Below are 27,577 nucleotides of genomic sequence, written 5' to 3'. Positions count from 1 at the left end.
GCCGCGCTCAACAAAGATTTCAGCCACAAGGAAGACTATTCGGGCTGCAAAGGAAAAGCCACAACTCCAGATGAAATACGGGCTTCTCGACAAGTAAGTGTTTTTTTTTTTTTTTTTGCGAGAATGGTACACACACACATCTTTCAACTTCTGCCATTATGTGTGACTTCAAAGGGAACCTCGTGCGGCTGACATTTGTGTGTTTGTTCAGCTTGGTAGGTTGCTGGCATTTGAAAAGATAAATATGGTGTGGTTAAATCATCAAATTCAAAGGTTAAAGAATAATGAATGGAATATAATCACTGATTTGGTTTGACTGAGCTTTGTCTTGCTTCATCAATATTCATTATTTTATAAATATTTCACTTTATCAAATCAGCCACAGATCTGCGAGGCCTTTGGGCGGTGGTGCCGGGTTAGAATTTACTTTACGACGGATAAACGGACCGGTCGGTTAGATAGATATGATTTTACTCATCTAGCGTACCTTTATTTAGCCAGGTAAGGTGTTGCGTCCAGTAAAGTGAATACAACGACTGTGTGCTAATGGTACATTTTTCCAACTGCATTCTACATTGACTTAAAGTGTTGCTAAGCGACACCGCAGTACAACACACACGGCCATACGCCATAAGGCAATCAAGAACGTATTCTCAAAGTATACTGTGTGATCTCATCAAGTGCATCATGAAAAAGTCACTGACCGGCGTCTGTGGTTTGGACCCTTGTGGTCCACGCGTCGCAGTGAAACATTGGAATACAGACTGTGTGTATATTTGTCCACACAATTGCATGTGAGACAGAGAATAAACAAAATGTGATCTGTGCTTTAACCAAAAATATGTTTGGGGAGAGCAGATTGTCTACCAGTTCCAGTCATTGCAGCTGGGCAGCCGGAAGGATAAACATCGCTTGTGTCCAGTGGGCACAAAGCCAGAGACAAACTGGGTCATAATACCAACACAACAATACTGATGATTCCAAAGTGGTTATACGCCATGATGCTGAATATCCACCCTCCCAGGGAGCCACAATTTACGATGTTGCAGGTTTGACTCGGAGAAATGCAGTAGATGTCGTATGTTCACCGGCAGAGTTACACATTTTTTCCTGGGGGGGGGCTGGGGGGGCGGGAGTATGTCTCAGCGATCCGCACAACAAAATATATATTTTTTTTACAGACCCCAAAAAATCTTCAGGAAACGCTGATAAAAAAATCATTATATGTTCAGTATGGGGCATGGGGTAAATGTGACAAAAATTCCCAGAAAAAAATCGTAAAATACCCAAAAGTCAATTACCTGGTCCAGCACCTGGGGGGGGGGTCCAAACAAATTTCAGGGGCGGGCCAGTGGCCCTCCCTCTAGCTCCGGCGGTGCTCATGTTTAGAAAAAATTCATCTATACCCCCCGACCCCATTACCAAATGATTTTTCAGGGGGGGGGGGTATCAAAATCTTTGGGTTGCCTCAAGCATCCGCTGTGCTTTGCACGTCACTGTGCTGTGGCTTTATTCCCAGTAAGTTTGATTCCTGGAGGCTCTCTGTAGGGAGTGAGTGACTTGCGCAAACACGGGTATTTCTGAGCCGTTTTGCATTTCATGCTACCTCAAGAGAGTTTCGCTTGACAAGGCTGAAAGGCTGATTGAAACCTCATATGACGTAGCTGTTGCTTTTTAAGAAAAAAAAAAAAAATTACAAGCAATTCAAAGACATACATCGGGAAAAGGAAACATACCGATTCAAATTTTTTATAAGTCTGTGCTGTTTAAATTAATTAATACACACTATACGCTTTTAGTACAAACCATATGGGTGCATACAGTGTACGCTACCCTAGTTGGTGTGTTTTTTTACCTTCCAATATATTTTGAAAGCATAGCATTTCTATCTCTTATAGTATATTGCATTATGCATACTAAGTAAGGGGTAGTCCCTTTGGCATCGGAGGCCGGTGGGATGCTTCCTGCCGACATCTCAACTCAATGTGCTTGGGATTAACTGACCAATAAAGGTTTATTGTTGGAGTGCTGACACTTCACCTCAGCACAGGGCACTGCTTCTGTAAGCTGCGCAATCATAGATAGAAAAAAAAAAATCCATTCCCAGCAGGCATTGTGAGGTGGATGGAGAATGAAAAGATGCTTGTTCACTTAAAAATTCCATTTGGCTCATCTCTACGCGGCTATAATAAGGGATTGCTCCTGCTTTCTTGTTTACGCGTGAATTTGTACCGGCAAAATCCAGGAGTCCAGCTGTGTTTTACTTTGAACTCAAGAGGACGTATTTGTAAGATTTTATTTCCCTGGTCATTTGATATATCATCAGCGACAGAATTTGTGGACACACATGCAAACGCGCGCGCACACACACACTCACCCACTGATCATCCATGAAAGCATATTGTGCTTAAGTATAAACAAGGAGTCAAAATAAGGTCACCACTTCAGGGAACATGCATGCTGAGATCCGACAATCATGCCGAAGATTCTGTGCGTTTTCACCAGAGATAGCGTTTTAAACGCACTCGCCAGGCACCGTGGGAGGCTAAAGACAAGATGTCAGCAATAATCTCACTCTGCATGTGGGAATCGTTTTGGCTCACTCTTCCCTGTGACTGCATTCACCTATTAACTCTTTCTGTTGCTATTCCGTCACTGATGCTTGACAGCCAAAACACTTCCTGGGGAAAGAACATTTGCTGCTAAGTCGACACATCGGCTGTTGCAAGACGATCAGCCGGTGAAAGCGCCGATCGTGGAATGACCAGTGGCACACAACGCGTGTTGATACCACGAGCTTATCATTGCAATATTTATGACTGATGAAGGAAGTGTTTTTCCCACAGGCGCATCATTAATTGAGGAAGCGTTATTTTCGATCATTTAAATCGGAGGGGCGGATGCAAAAGACATCGCGTTCCGAGCAGGGGGGAAAAAAAAATACCATGTTCTCTATACCTTCAACAATACACAAATGGAAGGAATCTTAGTAGAGTCCTACCATTTAGCAATTTTGAAATCAAGATAAAAATCCTCATTTTGTGAATGGACAAATGATTTTAAAAGTGCTTCATGTGCTTTGAAGCCTCTGAGCGGAGCACATCTATCGTCGTACAAATGCATCGTTAACGGAAAACGTCAAATTTGACGTCGGAACTATGAATCCGTGTCGTTTTCCTAACAAGAAAAGATGGCGCGAGAGGGGAAATCAGATTTTCCACCAATGGGGGAACGGCAAAGTATGAGCGACAAAACGCTGCATGTTAAAGTGGCAACCATGCTATCTCTTCGCACCCAGCACCCACCCACCACTGCCATCAGCTCATAAGACACACACACACACACACACACACATGCATCCATTTATTATTACCACATCCATCATTCACACATTTATTCATCACGTAACCAATATGGCAATTAGACTCAGTAAGTAGAACAACATTTCTTTCTTAGTACATTTTCTTTGCTTCTCTACTTGTCTCCAATAAAGGATTTTTTCCCCATTATATTCTTCAGCCGCATTTACTTAGTCACATCTCACCAGGTGTGAAGAGGTAAAGTGTGCCACATGAATACGAGTGTCAAGGCTTATAGGATTACACAACCAGGCTGCCTCAGTTACCGCATCAACAGCCTGCCATCAAGCTGGATGCTGTTCACCGGGTTACCATGGTTACATTAGTTTATCTGCAATCAATGGATTCCATTTTTGAATGATGCGTCATCTCCATAAAAACCTGCAAATACATTTTTACCAAGTGGAGTTCATCAAAAAGTTATGTAATTCATGAAACTCTCTTCATATGCCAGCAAGTATTAGTCGGATAGTCCCATATTACAAGGTTTCAATAGGAAGTTTCCAGGAAGTTTAAATATATATATATATATATATATATATATATGTATATATATATATATATATATATATATATATATATATATATAATTTTTTTTATGTAGTTGTTTTAAATTACGTTTTTAATTTACCACTTCATAAATTGTAAGACGATAGACGGGAAACTTAAAAAAAATAGTCGGACTAAGCATAGTTCTATGTAATCGTAATTTTCACGGGTCGTGGCTCACGGATGATCCGCTGATTTCTGGTGAGAGGAGGGGTACCCTGGACTGGTCGGAAGTCAATCACAGGACAGGACAGGACATCCATTTATATTTACACTCACATTTACACACATGTAGAGGTGATTTATGTAGATTGGTCATTTTACCTCCCATGATTGTTTTTAGAATGGGGGAGCCAAAATATCAGAAGTAACGGTAAACTGACGCAAGCACAAAGAGCATTTGTAAAATCAGAAATGTCTTCATTTAAAAAAAAAAAAATAATTATAATAATAATAACAATAGTGCAAACTGCATTATCATCATCATCATCATCATCATCATCATCATGTCAATTAGAACATCTGGATTGACAGTAGAGTAGATTTGTAATGATCATTACATATGTCATTGCGTAAGTGTTCCTAATGTTGTGGCCTGTGTATGCATTTCTGTCAGCCAACTCACATGGAGAGTGTGGTCATGTGAATGCATGTGTGGACTGAATGCAGAGTTGACATATGGCGTCCTGCTCTGCCATAATCACTGCCTGATTGGGGAGAATCTGCTGATCGCAAAATGGAAGGTTTTTGTTTTCACTCCCTACAAATAAATGGTACGAGGAATGGATGTGTTTTCAAAAAGTATGAACCAGGACCCCTCAGTCTGATTTAATTAAGGCAATCTCCGCTGGCTACTGTCGGCAATCATTTTCCTTTGGTTTTCCTTTGTCTGTGCACCTTCAATGTTATATTGAGACTTTTTAAAAATGATCTTTGCAAGGGATGAGCAATTTAAATGAGGGCCCACCATTTTTCATCAGTGCTACTTTTTTGGGGGGTTGACGTGTAGGAAAATACACTTCCTAACCAGATGTATGCCAAAAAAAATAATTATAATGGAGAAAATAAGTGCCTGCCCATGAATAGCGAAAATCGGTGTATGATTGTTGCCCATTGAAAAAAAAAAAATTGGAAAACTGGGCAAAATAAATGAATTGATTAATACATACATACATATATATTTTGTAAACCCTCCTCAAAATTATTCAAAAAACCTCCAATATGCATATCCCACCAAAAATGAAATGCATTTTATAAATTTTTTGGAATTGATTGAAGAAAAATCTGTGAATCTACGAATGCTGAACCACAAGTAGGCTATATATTTTTTTGTATTTTTTTAAAAATTAATCAAGGGCCACTCACTAGCCACTACTTGGGCCACCAATTGCCCATCCCTGGTCTAAATTTGGGGTTAGGGTTATGACTAGTTTGGATTTGCTGTGCATGTTTTTGAGTCACTGTTGTTGCGTATGTGTATCCGAATACAACATTTAACGCCACACGGCTCTTTTTGGCAGGATGTATCCGATCAGTTGGTTTATTGCCTTGGCAGATATTACAGTTACCGTATATCGGCTTTTCTGATATCAATCTAAGGATAATCAATTCCAGCTTTTTCTTTCTCTCCACGCTTACATAACCTACTGCATTGAGTCTCATGGAAGACTTTTTCAAATTTTTTTTTTTTTTTTTTTCAATAGAATCACTTGAACTGTGTAATGTAAATCCGAGAGGCTTACACATCTACATCCTCCATCTCATGTTCCACCGTTATCTCTCAACTCCCCAAGCAGAAAGAGAAACTAACACACACGTGGACATGATGCTAAATGGGTCCACAGCTGCGAGAGCCAAATCAAGCTCGAGGAAAACTTCAGCGAAAGCTCAACCTTAGAGACCGGAGGATAATTTGCGGTCTCCTCTTTGGTGGGAAACAACTGATGGATGAAAGCATGCAGTCGTGAAGTCCCTTTGACACATGCTTCTCCTGCCTGGAGCTGTGTATGAGGAGCACGGCAATATAAGGAGCAGCCGTTACCACATGGGTGACCTGCTTTTTGCTGTGGGCCTCGCAGATGGATACCGTGCGCAGGAATCATCACCAAGATCTCCTTACAAACCAGTTGTTTTCACAAGAACACATCCCGTGAAGGACGCCAGGCTAGGTTTGTAGTAAATTTAAATTTGAGCAATTTTTTTTTTTTTTTTGGTCGCTTTTTGTTTCAGGCTGCTAAGTCTGCTTTTGGCACAGGCTTCCTCCTGCACACCAGGACAATAACAACGTTGGTGCATGTCCGATCCATTGGTGTGATGTCAGTCTGACAGATGGACCTGAAGAGCCCGGCATGGCAAGCTGCTGGTGACTTTTACTGTAGCTCAGCACATTTTGCAGGACACTGTTCAAAGCGCGTCCCTCATCATCATAGATGATGCATTCGGTCGAAGTTTCAAGGGTCACTTTGTGGGTACTTTATCTTCATTGGTTTAATGTTAATGAAGGTTTCCATGCGTTTGACAAAAACAATATCGTATCGTGTTTATCTTAGGAGGGACAGAATTAGCACAGCTAGTCCTGGCAAGTATTGATAAACAATGGTTGCCATAAATAACCAAGCATGAAGACATCTAAACGTTGGACAGCCCTTTCGCTTGGCCGAATGCCTGCACTGGAAACATCCCAAGGCCCAGCGCAGACACACTTACCTGATAAACAGTAGGGACACTCCTATTAATTAGCTTGCCATTTCATTATTCACACAATGCTTTCACCAAGTTAAAATGCGTTTTCTAGGTTGTTTAAAATGTATGAGAAAGCATATCCAACAACAACAACAAAAAAAAAGGGGTTTGATGTTTTTTTTTTTCACTTCCCACGGTGTGCAAGACACAATTCTGGAGTGCTACATTCAAAACGCCAAAAATCGGTTTATTTATTTGATGATATGTATGCTTCTATCAAATTATGGGAGGTTTTTTAATACGTGAAAGAGTGGATGTTAAAAAAATAAATAAATAAAAATGGGACCTTCACAGCACTTTGTGCTTGGCCCTAATAATAACACAAGGATATCATATCACCCAAAAAGATTTATTTCTCTACTTACTCTGGGAGCAGTTTCACAGATTTGCTGCAAATGGACGCTTTGAAGATATACTGATACTGCCTTCGAAAACTTTATAAGCATCTCACCACAAACAGGGAAGTTTATGCTTTGTTGCGGTCTCTAATACCCTCTTGAGATTTGCCCAATTTTGAGCAGACAGTCTGCAAGGCTCAGAGGACACTTTATGCTGGTGTGCTATAATGAATATAGTGTATATATAGTGGAACCTCCAAAGTCGAACACTTTAAAGGTTGGAAGTTTGGACACAATGAGCCTGAATTTTCTCAAAAACAAAAAGAGCAAGTGCGATTAATGTCAAATGCAAGCATACTGCATGTCCGACATCATATTTATAGAAATTTTAAGATTATAATCCCACCCACCCATTCACACTTTTAGGGTCACGTGTGAGCTGGAGCCCATCCCAGCTGACTCTGGCCAAGTACGCCCTGGATGGGTTGCCAGCCAATCACAGGGCAGCATTAACTCCATAACTCAATCTAGCTTCAACTTTGTCATGGTTTGCAAATGGTATGGTGCTATATCGCTAACAGCGGAAGCAGGAATTTACATGTAAAGTGAGCTGTGTTTTATTTTTAAGGCCGTGTTTGATATGAATCGACTCTCGGCATCTCTCTTGCGTGTCACCGCGGACAGGTATGAGTTCGTTTCGTCTTTAACTTGGCGCACGCATCTCACCGCTCAATAAGGATACTTCTCCTTTGGTGCTATCAAGTCAATGTAATACTGTGTAATGTAAATGAAAAAAAGAAAGCAATGCCATTTATGATCGACATTACGTAGACACGACGGCGACGGCCTCACAAGTGAATTTTATACAAAGGAGAGCAATTTGCTAAAAGTAGAACCGCTTTTCTGATCGGATCGCAGAAGCCTTCGCGTTTGACCGTATCATAGCCGTAAGTGAATCACCTGCAACGCGCATATTTATGTTGCCGCCTTTATCCGGCAAAATGATTGTCACAGTTGCTTGTTGCCTTTGGCTGTGACCTTTCAAAGAGTTACTAAAGTGTCAGTATGCAGTATCCCCTCTGAAGGGGGGATATCGCATCATGCTGTGCCCTTTGTGATTTCACATCCTGTTGGAGAGCTTGTTTGAGGCGGGGGATGCTGCCATGCTGCACTTATTCTGCCAGAGGAAACATCAGTCATGGTTGGATACCAACAGCGAGGCATATATTGGAGTCATTACGTCACTTTTAGAGTTTCTGTACATTTCCGTACGTGACGAATAATAACAGGTTGATCCGCATTGCCCGACTGGCGTTGGGACATGGTACGGATGCAAATGACACAATCGTATTTCCCTCCTCATCGCCTCAATATGCACACAAAAAGAGAAATAAAGCTTCCGATCGCCCGTTGCTATAGCAACTCCGGCATGAACGCCGTGATACTACAAGGCCACGGCTGCTGTTGTGATATCAGGCACATGCGGAGGAAACAGCGGGTCGCTTTGACTGGAAGTACAAGGCTTGCGAGAGAAACAGTGGCAGAGAGCAGCGGCAGGACGACAGGGTGTCTCCAATAATTAGTTGAGAGCCACTGTGGCCTGAATGATACTCTTCTCGCTGAACCCAGAGGATAAAAAAAAAACCACGTTCACATATGACTGGAAGGAAGTGAACTTTGGAATCAGAAACTTTGCATCTCTCCCTAACGATTACCAGATGTCACCTTTGTGCCAGAACTGAGAAATAACAGACGTGTCTATTGTGTACTAACAAAAAAAAAAAAAACGAAAGAGAAAAAAGAAATGGCTGCTTTGCTTCATTACCACGGCGATATAATCATCAACAATCAATCAACGAATATTGGATTACAATAATTCAGCATGTTTAAAATGTTATAAAGTCTATTTTCCTTTTGTACTGTGCAATTTCCAATAATGATAACTTCCCCTCCAATGTGTCACAATGGATCCTTCAGTGAGCTGTAAGCTCACTTTACCAAAGGGAAAGAAATGACTTTGGGGACTCAATCACTTTAAAAATGTCAGCATCATTTTCCAATTTCATTTCAACAGATGCCATCAAGCAGGATAACAATTAGCTCATCTGTGAAGTTCATCAAGTGGCGCAAATCTTGTTTAATGGAAGCCCCCCAAATCACGCAGTGGCTAATTTCTCATTCCTTTGCTTTCAACAACCTTCTAGTTTGAATAGACAGAAATGGGAGTTCAAAGAATCCGAGAGCATTTTCAAAGGTAACAGAAACAACATTTTAATAAGTTCATAAATTCAACACCCAGACACACCAGTGTCATCGGTCTTATATTTCAAGATGTAACCGTCATTAATTCTTTAAGCTCATTTGAAGCCGACATTTGACCAAAATAATTGTCTTTTATAAATGGAAAATGGGCTGTCACCGACAGTCTGTTGGCAGAATAAAGATAAAACATGTAGGCAAATTTGTCAAACATCACCCCAGCATATGTTTGAGAAAATAATCCAATAGTCATACCACTGTGAGATTCTTATCAATGTGAGGACCTTGAAATGGATAAACTATTCTGTCTTTCCCGGAAAAAGAAAAATAGGATATTGGAGCAAGAAATATATTGGATCACCATTAATTTGTTGCCTGATGAGACAAAGTAAACATTTAACCTTGGTATTCAATAAATTTAAATAATAATAATACCAAATAATACAACTTTATTTTTGTAAATTTTGAACGTAGAAATGAAAGTGCATTTATTTTTTGTTTTATAATTTCTTGTAAAATAAGCGGAGTTCAAGCAAAACCATGTAAAAGTAATTCCAAAGTGGAGGTGTCACTGCAATGTTTCTTTAGTGGACACAGAGTTATTTGAGGGGCTTATTAAAATCCGGCTTCAACCGATTTGAGCACATGTGGGCGAGGAAGCAGCAGCTTGGATGAGAGAATACGGTATGTCCTTGTCATATGACAGTGCAGAAGAAAATGATTTGGCAGAGATGTCGCTTGAGAAACAAAACAACAAATCAATAACAATACCTATAGGATTGTGACATCAAATTTCAATATCTGTGGTCGCTTCTTTTTCCACTTGGTGTACCCATCCATTCTCTCACGATGAAGGGAAATCATCGTCTTTTAAAGGTTCTCATGCTAGTGCACATGTCAAAAGAACCTGATGTGCGAGTGAGAAGTATCTTTTATTATCATTATTATTTTTAAAGAGCATATTCGTATAACATATTCAAGCAACCCATATGTGATACGACTGCGTTTACAGTGATGGATGCACAGATGCCCAAAGTGAATGCAAATAACGTGTCAACACAGTGACATAGATGTTCACAATAGAATCATTAATACAATAAAACATATTCAATGTTATATACAGTTAAAATTGATGTATGGTGAACTTTAAAGGGATGTGAACATTCAGTGATGAATATGATGGCGCTTCTAAATAAAAGTCAAATGTACTGTAAGTGTTACTGAAGTGACGTAGCCCTGCGTGTGCTCGATGTGAACACGCACTCACGCACGCGCGCGCGCGCGCGCGCGCACGCACGCACGCACTTCTCCTCGTCTCCCCTCCTCCTCCTCCTCCTCCACCCTGCTCGACAGCTCCGCGGAACAACAGATGGTGCACTATACATTACTATAGCACATTTTTGCTCGAGAACAACTTTCATTCAACGCACCTGACACACATTTAGCGCACAGAAAGGTTCATTGGCAGGAAAAACTCGACTTTTAACTCGAGACCGTTTCGAGACGGAATTCGGTGTCCAGGTAAGTTGGTTTCAAATTACCTTCCTTTGTGTATAATTAAAAAAATCGCAGTGGAAATGCCAATTGTCTCCTTTTACCATGTCGGTTTTTAATTTTATTTTAAATGTATTATTATTATTACTATTTTTTTTGAACACCCAGACAAGTTTGTTGAGGACGCACGCCATTGCGCTCTGAGCAGAACGTAATCCTATTCACCTTTACGGTAAATACGATATATTTTATTTAATAAGAAATTGTTTCGATTAAACACATTAGAGTATTTGATTGTTTTCAGTGCGCACCTGGCTGGGGCTCCACATGCTCTTTTTCCGTCCATTGGGGCTGATGATGCATTTCAGATGCCGCAACCTGTCATTGTGACTTGAATAAGTATGTTAAGTTTTTTCTTGTACTTTTTAGAAATCATGCGTTTTATTCTGAATAGATGTGAGTTCATGAAGATTGCAGTAAAGTCGCTATGCAGGAAATGACACTTTTTTTTTTTTTCTCCTTTTTTTTTTTACTATCGGTGCCTGCATGTGCCACACTGACACTAATCTGTCTGACTCGTTCATGTTCTTTGCAACGGCGGAATATTAGCTTGGGGACATATTCTTACACTTACTCCCTTACACTATAGCCATGGCATCGGCAATGCTTTATATTTAGTTTAAATCCAAGTCTCCCTGTTTTGTGTTTCGAGCTATAGTTCTTTGTCGGACAAGCAATTATCATACACGTGTACAGTAGTACACAATGAGAACATTTCCATTTGGATTTATTCATCCATGTGTCATACAGCCCTAAGATGAGAGAGTCATACGGGGGCACCGATGAGCTACCAATGAGCTGAATGTAATGATTTGTTTAGCCCTATAAGAGGGCCACACATGCAGTGGGCCCAAGGTGGGCCATGGCTGTAGCAGCTGCTGATGGAAAGGCAGAAGATTACCAAATGGTCTGTCGCAATTTGTATGAAATTATATCCCCGGGGAGAGCGGCTTCAAGTGCTCTTGATTCTGTGCGCTGCTGGCATGGTAGCGTCTCATGGAAATGGGGAGGGTTGGGGGGGTCTTTGTAAATGATGCATCGCTTGAAAAAGAAATAATGGTGAAAGAGGAAGGCTAAAGCGGTTATTATCAGTGAAAGTAGAATGATTCTCCCTCTTCCAAAATAGATACATTCAACATGTTCCTTACAGTAGTCAGTATCCTTCAGTATTAAGCATACAGGTGCCCCCGCCCCCTACCTTAGTTTCAAATACTTTAAGTGTATCCCTGTCCATACCGAATGCATTTGTAATATATCCGAACAGTACTGATTAAACATATTATGGGACCTTAGTGAGTCCTCGGCCATTAGGAGTCTTGTGCAAGACCATGCTGCAAACTATTGGCACTCTGTGAGTACTGAGGGCTGAATGTTCACATCAAAACACTGCCGTAATACACATTGCAGCAAAAAGGGCAATAGTACTGCGGCTAAAATGCCATGTTGGCCCCCAGCGTTAGAACTAGTTTATTCATAAAAAAGAATAAGTCTTACCCTTCAAAGTGACGTCGTGGTTTATTATTTTGATGAGCCTACTTTGCTGGAGTGACAAATAGACCCAATAGAATGCAACAAAATGCAAACACTTCAACATAGTAACACAGGCATTTCATGTGGCATTTCATGATACTTTTGGAGGAAAAAAAAAAAAAAGAGATACTTGTTAAGAGTTGTTGGAAACTTGGTGGAAAGTGCAGCCTTTCAGAATGTCACTGGAAAAAAAAAAAATCATTGGATATAAAAAGTGCATACTTGAAGTGAAGCATGTGGCAGCGTCATTTTCTTCAGAGGGAAGTTGGGCTTTAGATAAGGTGGAAGGAATTATCAAAAGTTCCAAAAGAATTGTCATCTCCAACCACTTTCTGAACATCTCCGGGAAGAGGAAGCACTCTTAACAACTGGATGATTGATCAGAATAATCTTTAGAGACATCTGCTAATTGGACCTTTGTTGACTTTGATTAGATGGGGGGGGGGGGGGGGGAATATGGCCCCAAATTGTGTCCCAATCATCAAGATGTACTGTATGTAGCGGGTTAGTCAAATATTTATGTCCAAACTTTGTAGTGTGTGTTGCGCCAGTCCATTTTTGTATCCCTTTTTATCCTAACACAGCATATTAATGTGCGACTAATACTTTTTCCAGAATCAAAATCAAATCATTTGTCAACCATTGATTTTTTCCGTCTCATGTTGTAAGATGAGTTTGACATTACAGGAAATGAATCTTTTAACCAATGATAGCAAAAAATAGGGGGCGGGGTTTGAATTACTCACACTGTTTTGCTATTAGGTGTTACTCTCCATTAATTTGTTCTGCGTGTCATGCATCTTTGTGTCCATTCGTATGAACGTCATTCAGCTAGGAAATACATTTCAACAATGTGGAATTTAGCTTTAGCCAAAAGCATATTATAATGCGGAAATTACCGCTGTTTTAAATTACGAGCGCTGCAACTCATTCCAGTGGCGCTGTATTTTTTTCCCCCTTTGAAATTTCACATCACGCTTTGCACTGGCAGGGAAGAATCATTCTCTCAATCAAGAATTGTTTACCCGCTTCACTGCTTGATCTTTACTTGACACAGAAATTGTACTTCCAAACAAATTGAGACTGATTTATCAAGTGGATCTCAATTGCTTAAAGTATCATTTGTTGTAAGTGCCGAGCAATCCTGCAAAGGGGATTGTCTGCCCGCAAATCTTACCCATAGTGGAAGTGTTACTCGCGGCATCATGGAGCTTCAAAGGGCCATCCTGCCTATCATCCACAAATAGAATATTTGAAGGGGAATTCTAAATGGAAATGGATTAATATTTCACCTTGGCATTGATTCATGCTGAGACGTGTAGGCATGTTTCTCTGTAAATTCACTGTTAATGAAAATGGAGTTGCAGTCGACTTGGTCTTGTTTCACCGAGTGACGGACATTCTACGCTGATCATTGCTGTTTTGACAGCGTGACTCTGGCTGGCCTTTGTGTATTCTTCGGTCTGTCCTCCATTTTGGAAAAGATCACATTTTCGTTGTTTAGGTACACAATTACCTAATTTTTTTTTTTTTTTTAAAAAGTCCTGTTTTCAAAAGTTGATATTCTGTCGACGCAATTGAAAAATGAGCAGCTAAACGGTGCTGTTTTCAATACATTTGAGTTAAGAATGGTCTGGTTTTATTTGCAGTATTTTTCCACACGGACTGTTACTGCAGAACAATAAACGCAATCACGGAGCAAGAGAATGTCCAAAATTTAGGATCATTTCACACTTAATAAAAGAAGCTAAAGTGTATGTGCCTATTGCAAATGTAAACATCATTAGTGTCTTTTTATTTTTGTCACTAGCAAGTCAGTATTGGACAGAAGCTATGTTAGCATGTGCCTGTTCTTCAATACTTTATCTGTTATGTTTTTTTTTGGACTGCGAGAGGTCACCAACACCAGGGGAAAACTTTTTGTTTCTTTCTTTCTTTCTTTCTTTTTCTTTCTAATATCTATATCCACCTATAGCATTGTGCCCATTTTTTCCCTCCTCAATCAGTGCTGCTGTACCAATAAGTATCGTCTATAACTCAAGTGCTGTTCATTAGATGAATGAATGCTGGTATTTTACTATCTTTTGTGATACTTTTATTGGTCATGCTTCGGAGATCTCTTTCAATTATGCATCAGTGAAAAACAAAAAGTGATCAGGGAATAAGTTTTATACATTATTGAGGAATAATCCCGATGGTTTTATCGTTCATTGCGCCTTCATGACATAAACAACAACGATTAAAAAAAAAAAAAAAAAGTGCGCCCTACATTTGTGCCGTACAAAACATGAACCCACCCCCATGCATTTCAATTGCATGCAGCAGAAACAGTACAGTACTGCCATGCCACACTCAAGGATTTTGTAACCAAGGCAACCAACAACAGTCACAGAATAGTCAGATTAGCTACCGAGGTGTGAAGAGGAACCAATTACGATTTTACATGAAGCTAAATAGCCAAGCTGTTGTTTTTCGCGACTGCAATTAAAGCAGGAATACCTTGTCCAATGTTAGTAAACAATGTCAACCAGATCTGCTGATGCAATTATACAATTAGCTGTTCTATCAAATCAATAACACAGACCTGCCAGACTTCCAGCTCATTGTGACATTCCATTTTAGTGGCAAATGATGAGCAAAGTGCAAGCGTCAGGAAAGAACTCGGTGGGACTGGATGCTCCATTAGCGACAATAATTCACACCGCGGTCATGTCACAGTCTCAACACCTCCCACCATACTGACCTCCTGTCACATGTTCCGATGTCCCCGGCGTGACGCCGCTACGCCCGGCTCGTTCTCACAGCATGTTATGCGTTCGCCGCACACCACATTACAACAAAACAGATCAAGTGCATCATCGCTGACACGAGGCAGAAAAACCAGAGGGAAGTATATTTAGGTGCAGACTGCTACTATTGACTGGAGAAAGGCCTCTGAGATTACATTCCCTCATTCACGTGGGTGGAAAAGAAGCTTGAGTCTAGCTTTGTGGTGGATAGAAGATTTTTTTTTTTTTTTTTTGTAGTGTAGTCAGTCTGCTCTTGGAGCCCCATTAGTTTATATGAGAAAGGCCAAGCATGCATCAGAGGACCAACCCCATGGGCTTTTAGTGTTATGTGTCCACCTTTCTCCGCACACATTGTGCTGCAACCACTTGTTTGTTTTCGATGAGTCAGTCCGTTAAAATTGGCTCCATTGTGCCCGCAGAGTTGCATTTCATTTGAGCCAATGTTGTCACAGAACAAGTTAGAGCGTAAGTGGAAACAGAATTTCAATGTACTGTTTTGAAAGACATTCACTTTAACCCGAAAGGAAGAATAGCATGTTATGAAATAGATAAACAGCCTTTTTAGCAAGTCGTCCTGTTGTTGAGCATTTCATCATTTCACAGTCGTTTTATTAGTTAGCACTTTTGTGCTAAAAAAAAAAAAAAAAAATCATTCACGATGACAACGGAATACCAACAAATTATTGGAGGTGTTTCAAAGCCATCTCCAAGGGGAATTTAAACAACACTTCAATTTAATAGCACTAGAATTTATCCAACAAGTTCCTGTTTCATCTTGTTGAAAGTGAAAATCAACCTTTTGAGCCTCTCAGATGAAAATTTTGCCACGAGGATCCTTCACACCTGCTTAAAGCTCTAGTTTAGGTTTGTGTTTCGTAGGAATAGTCAACCTGATTATTTTGTTTGATGAGTCCACGTGGACGATCCATGTACTTTTCAGGGTTTCTCAAGGCCATATGCAGAGCAACTTACAATCCTCTATTGGCTGTGTTCTCACAGTAGGACATAAAGACTGGATGAGTGGACAGCAGCAGGCAAAGTTCTTTTTTTTTCCTAAAGAATTTGTTGTCTCCTGTGGCAAGAGCCATTTGCTGCTAATTCACCAGTGTTACCATGGCGACAGGGCCGATATTACACACAAGCACTGAAGTCACATGGTTTTGTGACTCGGATGGTTGGAAAGCCATCAATGAGGCGGCCAACAATTGTTTACCTGCACAAAAACGGACCCGCAAGCACAGCTGTTCCACTCTGCTGAAATTTGGAAAGCGGCTCCCTGAGGGGAAGCGCAAGTAAAATGTGACCCGCGGTGAAGACTAGTTGACATTCCCGGTTTAGAGTCTGATAGCAGTTATTGACCGAGAGGATGTCAGGGCTATGAGGAGGCGGTCTGCCCCTTGGGGCTTTATTGGATTCTCTGGATATGAATGGGTAGCCATTCATATTCTTTTCTTTTTGTGTGTGCATAGGCATTTAAGTACTTAGTATTCAGTAGAAAGGAATCAAAATAATAATGAATGAATAAAGTTAGATGTTGTCATTGTCGTGTCTTGCGTTTTTCCATCCTACTTTTGTCAACGTCAACAAGTGACACTGGCCGGGGTTGCCAGGTTGGCGCGAAAAAAAAAAGACTCTTTTTTTCTTTCTTTCTTGCTTTCCTTCTTAAAAAGGCAAACTGTGTTCAATGGCAAATTTAAAACTATAAACAGGATGATTTGTCGAGTCACGAGATCCAAGTCGAAGTGACTTATAGATACCAAGTCCCAAGTCAAGTGAAGTCGTTCCCGTGTTTGGCAAGCAAGTCACGAGTCCTAAAAATAGCAACTCGAGTCTGACTCGAGTCAAGTCGTAAGACTCGAGTCCCCCATCTCTGCATTTTAGTGCCGGCGGTGTCTGGGTGTCTTTAGATGAAGTCGTTATATTATGCTTAATACCGAATGCCGATTAGCATGCTAATTGGTAGCATCGGTGCTGCAATATTGCAAGCAAACGTGTAATTTATTTCCCTGTATAAACTTGCAGAGATTTGCTCTTCACCTCAGGGCTGCACTGTCAGTAACCTGAGCACGAGATCTTGCAATGTGAGGATTATGTACGCCCCAAGCAACAACTTAAAAACATTCAAAGGAGCGCAGGTACAATAAGCTATCGTATATGATGCTTCTTAGTATTTTTATTCTATTTTGTCTTATCTTAAATTTGTATTTATTCATTTATTTTTACCTTGATTTGTGTGTATATTTGTATATATTTGTTTTATATTCTGTAACTGGTTTGTTTGCGTCTGGACTCTGAGTCTGTAATAAAGCAATTCAATTCATTCAACATTTTTTAACGTTATTGATTTGCAGCTTCTCAGCTTCCTTAATGTGCTCTGTTAAATTTACAACTCACAATTGGCAAAGTCAGCATTTGACGGATCCGCTCAATTAACGTGAGCTTGACATTTAAAACGCGTCAGCTTTATTTGCAAAAGCCTTTAGGTTGCGATCTTTCATGTAATGTTGATTTTATGTGGGCAATTAACTTTTCTGTACACACAAGCGCCACGGAGGGAGTCAAGTCTCGCAACATTGGCTCACAACCTACGTCTCCAAAAGACCACGTGCGTTTGTTGATCCCGCGGCTTAAGTAGCGTTGCAATGTTTAACGTGAGAATACAAACAGGAAGTAATGGCGAAAATGTGGTTGCGGTGAGCTAAATGTAGAAATTCTCCCTATCCAACGTCCCCAACCCCCATTTCCTCCCACATGATTGCAGTTTTTATTTGTATTTTTATTCAACTATACCATCACAAGTTGTCACACACTCTTTCCGCAGGGAAAGGACATGCAATAAATTACGTAGTTAGTAGACATGTAATAGTAGAGGGACTGCTCACCCCGCCCACACTATTGTGGGACCAATTCAGACTTCGTAGTGAAGATGAATAAGATCCTCAAATGAAAAGGCATTGCGCAGGCTCCAATTCTCGCCGATGCTTAGCAAATAAATGGGAAATCGAATAGATTCCCGAGAATTGTGAATCCGAGAGATAAGATGGGCGGCAAGATATCGTGGGATTAGACGGGTGAAAAGGAGAAGCTCGATAATTATTACTACTCTTGCTGGAGCTGCCAAGTCTATGCTCCTTGTACACTATAAAAGCAAGCGCTCCGGGATATAAAGATTCTCAAGACGAGTACAACATGAACTGCGGGCTGAGTGAAACACACTGTAGTAAGGAAGACCATTATTAATAATTCAATCAACTGTGTATGCATGGCCACTCTTAAACCACACACTCTTTATTTGGATCCATGCAGCCCGCTTATTTATTTCACTTTCCATTTCTTCATTGACTTCATATGTGACGTCCGAGTCTTTTCCCCCTCCTGTCCTCTGCTGCTGCTGGTTAGTGCAGCTCTAATTAGTGCAGTCAAACACTTACGAGACACAGACTTTAATATCAACAGGCTCCTGAGTCGAATGTAAAATGAATAAATAAGGCAGTACAATGATCACGGAGGATGCCGCTTCTTGTCCAGTAAGGTTTTGAGCGGCCTTTTTTTTTTTTTTTTTTTTTTTTTTTTTTTACACAAAGTGTCACTGTGAATAATTGTTTTCCCTCTGCCTCTAAGACAACCCTGAAGAGTATAAGCAGAATAAAATATTAGATGGGTAGATGGAATTGGGCGTTCTGTTTACCATATTTTTTTAAAGTAAAAAGTCAACTTTCAGTGCAACACCACACTTACAGTATGTCAGGATTGCTTTGGTGGAATTGACCTTTTATGACCTTTTGTGGTTAAGACGTTCTATTGTTTTGGAACACACTGGTAGAAATGATCGGCTTTGCATCTTACCCGTGGAGGGAGGTTTGTGTAAAATGTGGTTCGTAAATGCTGAGGCTCAGCACTGTTTAACTTCACTTCAGTAAATCAGCAGTGGCTCCTACTAGTCAGCAGTTCAGTGATTTGCTGAGCCAGAAAGACGGTGTTGGGGCGGCGGGCGGGAGAAAAGGATGGATTTGAAAAGTAAACAATAAATGAATGTTTTGCAAAACTTGCTGATGTTGAAGCATTACACTGAGCATTTTTTTGGGGGGTAATCACTCACATTGGAGTAATGATATCAACAATTTCCTGATGATGTACTTCCTTATTATAGCACAGCAGTAGGTGGAGCAATCCCCCTAATTATTCAAAAGTATTGACAGAGTGCTGCAGTTAACCTCACGGTAAGCTTTGACTCAGTCATGTGAACTTGATGGTAAGGTATAAATCCCTCATATGCTCTTCTAATCTTGCCCGGATGGAGCCGTCCTTGCTAAACAGAACCAACATCTTTATCACAATCCATTTAAACTCTCGTAAATTTGAGATGCTCCACTCGGGTCTGCTGCGGAAGGCAGCTTGCAAACTGAGTAATAAAGCACTGCCGGATATTGATCGATCAATCCATAGAGTTGATAACAGACAGAACGAGCGGCGATAATGCTTTAAAGGGTGCCGCTAGTGGTCGGTGCAAATGGTGCCATAATGGGGTTGTGAACCTTCTCTTTTCACGAGACAACCTTTCACAATACAGTTTATGGACATTGGCCGCAAGGCATGCTACACACATAGCGATGTTTAACATTTTTGCTTTTGGCAACAGCGCAAAGAGGTGGCTCGCTCAAAACTGTTGTCAACCACACACAAGGCAAATAATAATAATGTTGAACATTTCTGATTGGTGGCCTCGACTCTTTTCCGAGCAGGTCGGGGAAGGGAAAACAATTCACGCTTGAACAAACCCCACACTAGTGACAGGACGATCACTGGATCATTTCTTAGAGACATCCGAGAATCCGGCCGTTGCCGACTTTGACCGAAACGGAGGCTAAATGAAGTTTTCACCAAAGAAAAAAGAAAAAATACTGGGCATTGTTATATATCCTGTTGAATAACATTACCTTACCCTGGACTTTCTCTGTTTCCTTGCGTTGGATGTCAGAAACATTGCAAAACTTTGCCGAGCCAAAGCATTTATCACATGGAGCGTATAGTGAAAGTGACACGAAGAGATGCAGAGCCAGCAAAGGTCGCCCACTCACATCAAGTACAGTTTACAAGCTCATGCCTCGGATGAAAAAGGGCAGTTCAGAGAGCACATTTTTTTTCTCAAACGACTGTGCGCTGAGCCTTGTTCTTAAAATCGCATTATAAGTCATCTACCTATTTATTAGACAAGGATTCCTACGTGACAGAAGGTACCACATTGTGCCAAGTCATCACCTACTGAAAGTCTGTGACGATATGACACAAAATCATAAACTAGGTGTTACTGCACCCTAAGAAGTTATTGCCATGACAGCGATATCGAATATGATCCGCTTATTCACCTCTTTCTCTGTCTGTCTCTGTCTGTTTGTCCCCACAGGTCAGGAGTGGCTATGCCATTTGGCTGTTTAACAATTGGCGAAAAGAAGGATTACCACAGTCCTTCAGACGTGACGGACAAGTATGACATGGGTCAAATTGTTAAATCGTAAGTGCTGTAAATATCGACAAACTTCTTTTCTGTATTCCTAAAGGATAAAGTAGAACCTTTGCGCTCTGACTGGCTTTATTTGGATTTTGTCCCGCCATAGTAAATCATTCAAATGTAATAAATCGGTTTCAGTGTCACACACTTGCATCTTACAGTTTTTCTCCAGTTGCTTGACTTATTTTTTTGGAAACGCAAATGACAAATCTCGAAGCAGCCTTGCAGTTCAACACAACACCGGTGATCACTTGCAAAAGCTCATCTCTCCCAAAACAGTCTCCCTGAACTGGTTGCCAGTCAAGCAACTGGTTTTGCTATGTCGTACTTCGACGCCCGATGCTCAATGGGCTGAAGACTCGTGCAAGACATTTATTTCAAGGTCATGCATGGTAAATCATGTCTCCTAAAATTTTGGGGATAAAAATCCAATTGTGTGACTTTCGAGGCATTCAACTTCAACGGTGCCACTGCCCCGCCCCCCCTCATTCATATATACGCATCTCCTTGAAATGCTTGCTTGCAGGGAGGAGTTCTGCGAGATATTCAGGGCCAAGGACAAAAACACGATGAGAATGTACACATGCAAAAAGTTTGTGAAGAAGGATGGAAGGAAGGTGCGCAAAGCTGCAAAGAATGAAATCCTCATTTTAAAGATGTGAGTTCCTTTATTTAAGTTCCAATGAGATTTCTTTGAGTACGTCCTGCATGTTGTCTATTTGTCATTGGCTGTCTTTAGCTGTCAATCAACGGCAAGCACTTCATGAGGTTTGTGATTGGCTGGCCTGAGTGGTACATTTAAGGCCAAGCGGAAAAATGACGTTTGCAACTGCCCGAGCCGAGCATACAGTTGCGAGCGGGGAAAATCTGTATCGTTGCTGTTGTTGCTTTTGCGGCGTTGATATTTTGAATGTTCATATCTATTTACCGTTACGATAACAATCAGTGTCATTCAGCCTCCGCGCCAACCCCAGCTCTCTAGTTGCTCAAGTTTATTTACAGTTTAATTGCCAGCAAGAAAGAACTAGCCAGTTTATTATTGTCAACGGCAGCGAATAATTGCTGGGAAATGCAATTAGTGAACAGAAGAGGCTCTCATTCAAGTCTTAATGTAATAGAGTTAATCAGTAGGGGAAAACCACAATTTGGCTCCTGACAAGCTTCCCTTTTTCATGCTGCTGCTCCTAACACATGCTTACTGCTAATCACCATCACTCCATTTGACTTTTCAATTCATCAAGTTTCTCTCACAGGGTTTTGTTTGTGGGTTCCAAAATAATAATAATAATTATTATTATTAAACTGGTGGTCTGTCTTTACAATTTCTCCAAATGGGTTATATATGTTTGTGTTTTTTTTGTAAAATGTTAGCATATTCATTTGTCACCAAATGAATGAAAGATGAAAATAACCAACAAAAGATCAGAGTTTCTCATCCTGACTGTTGTGCTCCTCAGGGTGAAGCATCCCAATATTCTCCAGCTGGTGGATGTCTTTGAGACTAAAAAGGAATACTTCCTCTTTCTTGAGCTGTAAGTCTGAAGGAAGTAAAACAGGTTTTGTTTGTGTCCCAGCAAATTCCTTCATCGCGTACTGGACACACACCTTCCACAGATGTGCTACATACTGCATCATAAAATCATAACGGACTTCCTTTTCTCCCTCAGTGCAACAGGCAGAGAAGTGTTTGACTGGATCCTGGACCAAGGATATTACTCAGAGCGGGATACCAGCAATGTGGTGCGGCAGGTCTTGGAAGCTGTTGCTTACCTCCACTCCCTGCATATTGTCCACAGAAATCTAAAGGTAACATGCCACTCTTTTCCAGAGCTTTTCCTCTAGATTGAACTCATTCGCTTCAAAGCATCCGAAAACCTCCACCACATTTCTTTCAATATCCAATTGATGAACTGGATGAAAGGATGTTTCATTTTTTTTAATGCTTACAGCCATTTTTGTGTTAGACAATAAAGCCGTTCTGAAAAGTAGATGATTACTCTTCTCGACTTTAGGGAGGGCCTTATGAATTGTTCTTGACAACATGTTTATCACATTTACTGTTTCTTATGGGCATAGTTGGAAAATTTGGTTTACTACAACCGCCTGAAGCACTCTAAAATAGTCATCAGTGACTTCCATCTTGCCAAGCTGGAGAACGGATTAATCAAAGACCCCTGTGGGACACCAGAGTATTTGGGTGAGATTTTGACGCACATAAAGACGCCAATAAGGCAGTACAAAGAAATGTTATTTTACTTAATAGTAAGTGTTAATCCAAATGTCTTTGTTGCTCTGCAGCTCCAGAGGTGGTTGGCAGACAGCGATATGGTCGACCTGTGGACTGTTGGGCAACGGGTGTCATAATGTACATTCTGTGAGTTATGGCGCTCATTTTTTTGTGAGAGACAATGTGTGCGTGATACAGTAAAAGCGCAATTAGAGTGCTGCATTATATCGATTAACGCTAAACTAGGCTAAATCATTTTTCAAAAATGTATACATGTATTGCATTACAGAGTGAAGCTTAAATTTGCTCACGCATACTCATCTTTAACATCAACCCAGACGGCACATATGATGAGGGAAAAAAAATGGCATCTGTGTTTTTATTGCTGCTATAGAGTGTGGTGTCCTTGAAGACCAAAGCACACTGCGTATTTTTTTTACCCTTTGAAACGTCTTGCTCCGTGCGACTCTAGACTGTCGGGCAACCCTCCTTTCTATGATGAGAGTGACGAAGATGATTATGAAAATCACGACAAGAACCTGTTCCGAAAGATCCTTGCGGGCGATTATGAGTTTGACTCGCCATACTGGGATGAGATCTCAGATTCAGGTATTTTTATGCTGAAGAGACAAAACATACAACATATTCCAATATAAAAAGTGACATCCATCAGAAAAATAAACCCTTTGTTTAAGTTTTCACCCATTTCCAACCGACAGCTAAGAGTCTGGTTGCATGTCTGATGGAGGTGGATCAAGACCAAAGACTGACAGCCCAGGAGGCTATAAACCATGAATGGTAGGTTGGTGTAGACCACATGAATCATTCTTTGTAAACACAAGCAGAGCACATGAATAACAGATGGTTTCTGTGTTCTCTGTCCCCGTATTTTTAAAAACAGGATCTCTGGCGGTGCGGCGTCAGATAAAAACATCAAGGAAAATGTATGTGCACAAATCGAGAAGAACTTTGCTCGAGCCAAATGGAAGGTACGCCCCACGTGTCCTATTCCAGATGGCTCCTGCACATTGGTTAGAATATTGACAAAAAAATAACAATAATACTATTGAGCGGACATTAGCCAGAATTCCACCAAGTAATTATTATGAAAGGCTATTGAGGAAGATTTTCACAACTATCACAGCCCTGTCTGAAACATTTGTTGGGTTGCTAATAAGCAGCGTGGTATGGTACAATAGCGCTAGGATGGAGGCGGAGATTTATGACCAAGTTTAAAGGTGGCAGCAGACGAACACAAATACCCTGATATTGAAGAACATTATGGATGATAAAATAATTCAAGGCCATTTCTCTTTCTTTGAAGGCAAAAAAAAATTAAAAAAAAATCATTCCATTCATAGGTGGCGCAGTAGCTGAGAGGTTAGCATTTCCGCCTCACACTTCTGAGCGGTCGAGTTCAAATCTGTTTCTTGCCGTTTTTATGACGCGGGCGACACGGGCAGCCGCCAAGTAACAGCAATGGCTTGAGTTAAAAAGAAACAAAAATGTTCACTATTTTTCACATGAGCGGCTAAGCGCCCATCCTCATCTGAAGGCATGGAGCTCAACGATTTTATTTTTAGCCCGCTTTTCAAATTCTCCTCCCACAGAAAGCCGTGCGGGTCACCACCATCATGAAGAGACTGAGAGCAACTGAGCAAAGTAACACCAATGCCCCCAGTCCAGCAGACAGCGCCACGACGGACCCCGCAGCCCCCGAGGCCGCCGCAGAGCCGTCTGCTGCCGTCACGGCACACGAAGCGGTCACAGAGATAAGCAAGCCAGTAGATGTCGTAGATGGGGCCGAGCCACCGCCGCAGGAAGCGGAGCCCACGTCCGGCTGCAATGGAGATACTGTGGCTCCGCTCCATGTAGGCACTGATGAGGGGGATGGGCAGGGCTAGACGACCCCCCCCCCCACACACACACCACCACCCCCATTGCCCGTACTGCTGTGACCTCTGCAGACCCGCCAACTCCTGCACACCACTGTACATTAGCTGCTAGCATGGTGACACTGACTCTGCTTCTCTTTCACTTGCGGCATTATTATCATCTGGAGGCTGTGCGCTACCTTTCCCGAGTGCTCCGCATCGCATTAGCATTCTATTTAAATGAAATGCATCTTCTTTTACGAGCCCCCAGTGTACAACAGAGTCTATGAAATATTTACTTGAGTTTTAAGGGGAAGAACAGATTTGCTGTCAAGCTGTGGCTTAACAAAGACTTCTTTCTGATGTCTCGCAGTGCCAAGAAGAATTTAAGAAGTTGATTTTTTTTTTTTTTTTAAAAGCTGACTTGGGAAATGTCTGTCTGCCAGTATTTGCTCTTTAAATCAGAGAAAAGTTTAGAGTGGAAAATCACTCTGTGTAACCTGCCGGTACCTAACGAGGGAGGTTGTGCTGTCACATCCACAGTAGTACCTAACAGTTACTGTGCGTTACACAATGCTGACATGGCCAAGTATTTGGCCCCCGGTGTGACCTCTCACACAAGCACAGAACAGCAAAAGCGTTTGGTCCTTTGCTTACTTCCTGCTCAGGAAAGAACCTCATAGTTGTAGGTCTAAACATTTTGTACATAGAGAACTTTGTAGAAGTAGCTAAAAGAGCATGCGTTCACACCATTTGCTGTTCATTTTGCATTTACAGTGACATAAAAAGCCGACACACCCCCGGTTCGCATTCTAGGTTTCTGTGGTAGGAAAAATTTGAATTAAAGGTAAAACCATTACAACTGGTTGCGCCATTATTGTGACCTAACCTGTGCCAATTTAAAAAAATGAGGGAAGTAAAAATAACTCAAATAACGCGGTTGCAAAAGTGTGTGCAGCCACTTGTAACTGGGATGTGAATGTGTTACGAATTAGCCAGTCACACCTTTCTTATTTCAGTTATCATGCCTTCTTGACTTTTTTCCCCCCCCCGATTGAGTTGTACAGTTTATATGTTACATTAGTGGTGGGAAAAGTTTTGAAATGATTTCTCTTGGCACTGAACAGGGGTGTGTAGACTTTTCATATTCACTCTACAGCCACTCGGTGGATCAAGATGCACTGGCTCCGACTTTACACTTGACACGTGGTGTGTTTAAACCGTTTTAAAGAGTGTCCTTTGTGCGCAGTTATATTTTGTGCTTCACTTTATGTTCACGTTTGTCTTTTGACACATCTTCATCTCATGGCAGTTCTATGCATCTAAATTCATTTGTAGCTTTTGTTTGCTAAAGACCACCACAATAGACTTAATGACATCACAACCAACCATCTGTCAAAGAGTTACTGTTTTGCTACATCTCAGTCTGAGCCCATATATTTACTCCTGTGCCACATGCATTAACCGATCTCGTACGTCTTTCATGGCACGCAAGTTAACATTCATTTTTATGAACATTCATTTTCGAAAAACATGAGCAGTCATTTATTGAGCTGACTTCTTTACATCTACTTGATGAATAGTAATATCTCAATGTGTACCCATTCTTGTCGCTGGTACCCTAGAGCATTAATTATGAACCACAGAAGGAGTTCAGAAGAAAATTGAGCAATACTTGACAGGCTGCAGAAACTGTGATTCTTGCCGTTCACATCTTGAGCTTGTCCATGTTTATTGTTGTTGGAAGTCTGTGGAAGTCTACTAAGTCACTGGGAAACTGTTTATTTGTGTGCATGTGTGAGTATGGAACAAAATAGCATATTATCTCTCCCTTAAGGCTGAAGACTCATGGACTCATTGGAAGACTTAACACTGCACGGTTCAAGTGACACAATTCGGATATGTCGACCGCGTTGAATTGAATATCCTCTGATTGGAATAAGGCCCCTTAAAATGTGGAACTATGCCAATCCAACTGCGGCATGAGCGGACAGATCGGATTTACAGCATCGATGCAAGCTCGATGTTATTGAAATAATAGACTGATTGGTGACGTTGGTTACTGTCTGCCCAAACAATGCAAATAATCCCTTTCAAATTCCGTCAGCGAAATCTTATATGATTAAATGTGGTCTAAATACACTACATAACAGGTGTGCCAATGATTAAATAAGGAAAATTGTTGCTGACGGCCCCCTGTATATTTGCAAGTTTATTCATCCTGTGTACGTGTGTGTGCAAATGTGTTTTTTAGGCCAATGTTCCCAAGTTGATCTCCTGAGCAAACACTCTGAAACACGAACAGCCACATACAGACAGTGCAGTTTGTCTTCAGTAAAAATATTGTCCACAGCATAGAACTAATGGTGAAAAATGTATTTTCAATAAAAATTAGACATGTCTAAAGATTTATTAACATACATTCTAAAAGGATTTGTTGCTACAGTTTAACATACAGTATTCACTCTGTGCGCGCTTAACCTGATTCCATTACGAGTTCTTAAGGTGTTTTTGATAAAAAGTTTATTCAGAATTTCATCGATGTTTGTATGATTAGATGATGTAATGTAGTCCATCCCGTTTGTTTGGATGACAGATACAGTAAATACTGTTTTTTTTTAACGCTGTTACACTGTTTAAAGTAATGCTTTCTCCCCATTACACTTCTCACTGTAGTAGTTTTCCACGTCTGGTCATTTGCCACCCATCCAAAGGTGTATTTTTGTGGTTGTGATGTTTGCCACGACCAGTGGTCACCTGTAGGTCCTATTTTGCATTTGTGGGCTCTGTAACGTTTTACTTGACTGAGTTGATGACTTTGGTGGTAATAAAATATAATTCATCTGA

The 27,577-nt window shown here is 40.9% G+C and overlaps 1 protein-coding gene across 3 annotated transcripts; it reads left to right on the top strand.

Annotated features, from left to right (window-relative positions):
- Positions 1-27,577, top strand: camkvb (CaM kinase-like vesicle-associated b). 3 transcript variants are annotated; one of them, XM_086041579.1, is made up of 13 exons: positions 10,558-10,768; positions 10,910-10,973; positions 11,046-11,140; positions 20,525-20,632; positions 21,156-21,287; positions 22,087-22,161; positions 22,297-22,435; positions 22,706-22,826; positions 22,928-23,003; positions 23,329-23,465; positions 23,576-23,654; positions 23,758-23,845; positions 24,467-27,577. In XM_086041579.1, the coding sequence occupies exons 4-13, from the start codon at positions 20,538-20,540 to the stop codon at positions 24,758-24,760; spliced, it is 1,236 nt and encodes a 411-aa protein (XP_085897705.1). In that variant the 5' UTR covers positions 10,558-10,768; positions 10,910-10,973; positions 11,046-11,140; positions 20,525-20,537; the 3' UTR covers positions 24,761-27,577. The 3 variants fall into 3 exon arrangements, with proteins under 3 accessions (XP_085897703.1, XP_085897705.1, XP_085897704.1); XM_086041577.1 differs by lacking the exons at positions 10,558-10,768; positions 10,910-10,973; positions 11,046-11,140 and adding an exon at positions 1-93; XM_086041578.1 differs by lacking the exons at positions 10,910-10,973; positions 11,046-11,140 and having other exon boundaries at positions 10,559-10,768.

The sequence above is a fragment of the Filicampus tigris genome, chromosome 9, assembly GCF_054856515.1.
Source record: "Filicampus tigris isolate MCC_2025a chromosome 9, RoL_Ftig_1.0, whole genome shotgun sequence".
NCBI lineage: Eukaryota > Metazoa > Chordata > Actinopteri > Syngnathiformes > Syngnathidae > Filicampus > Filicampus tigris.
The sequence above is the reverse complement of the archived record's forward strand: the minus strand, read 5'-3'. Positions and strand labels throughout refer to the sequence as shown.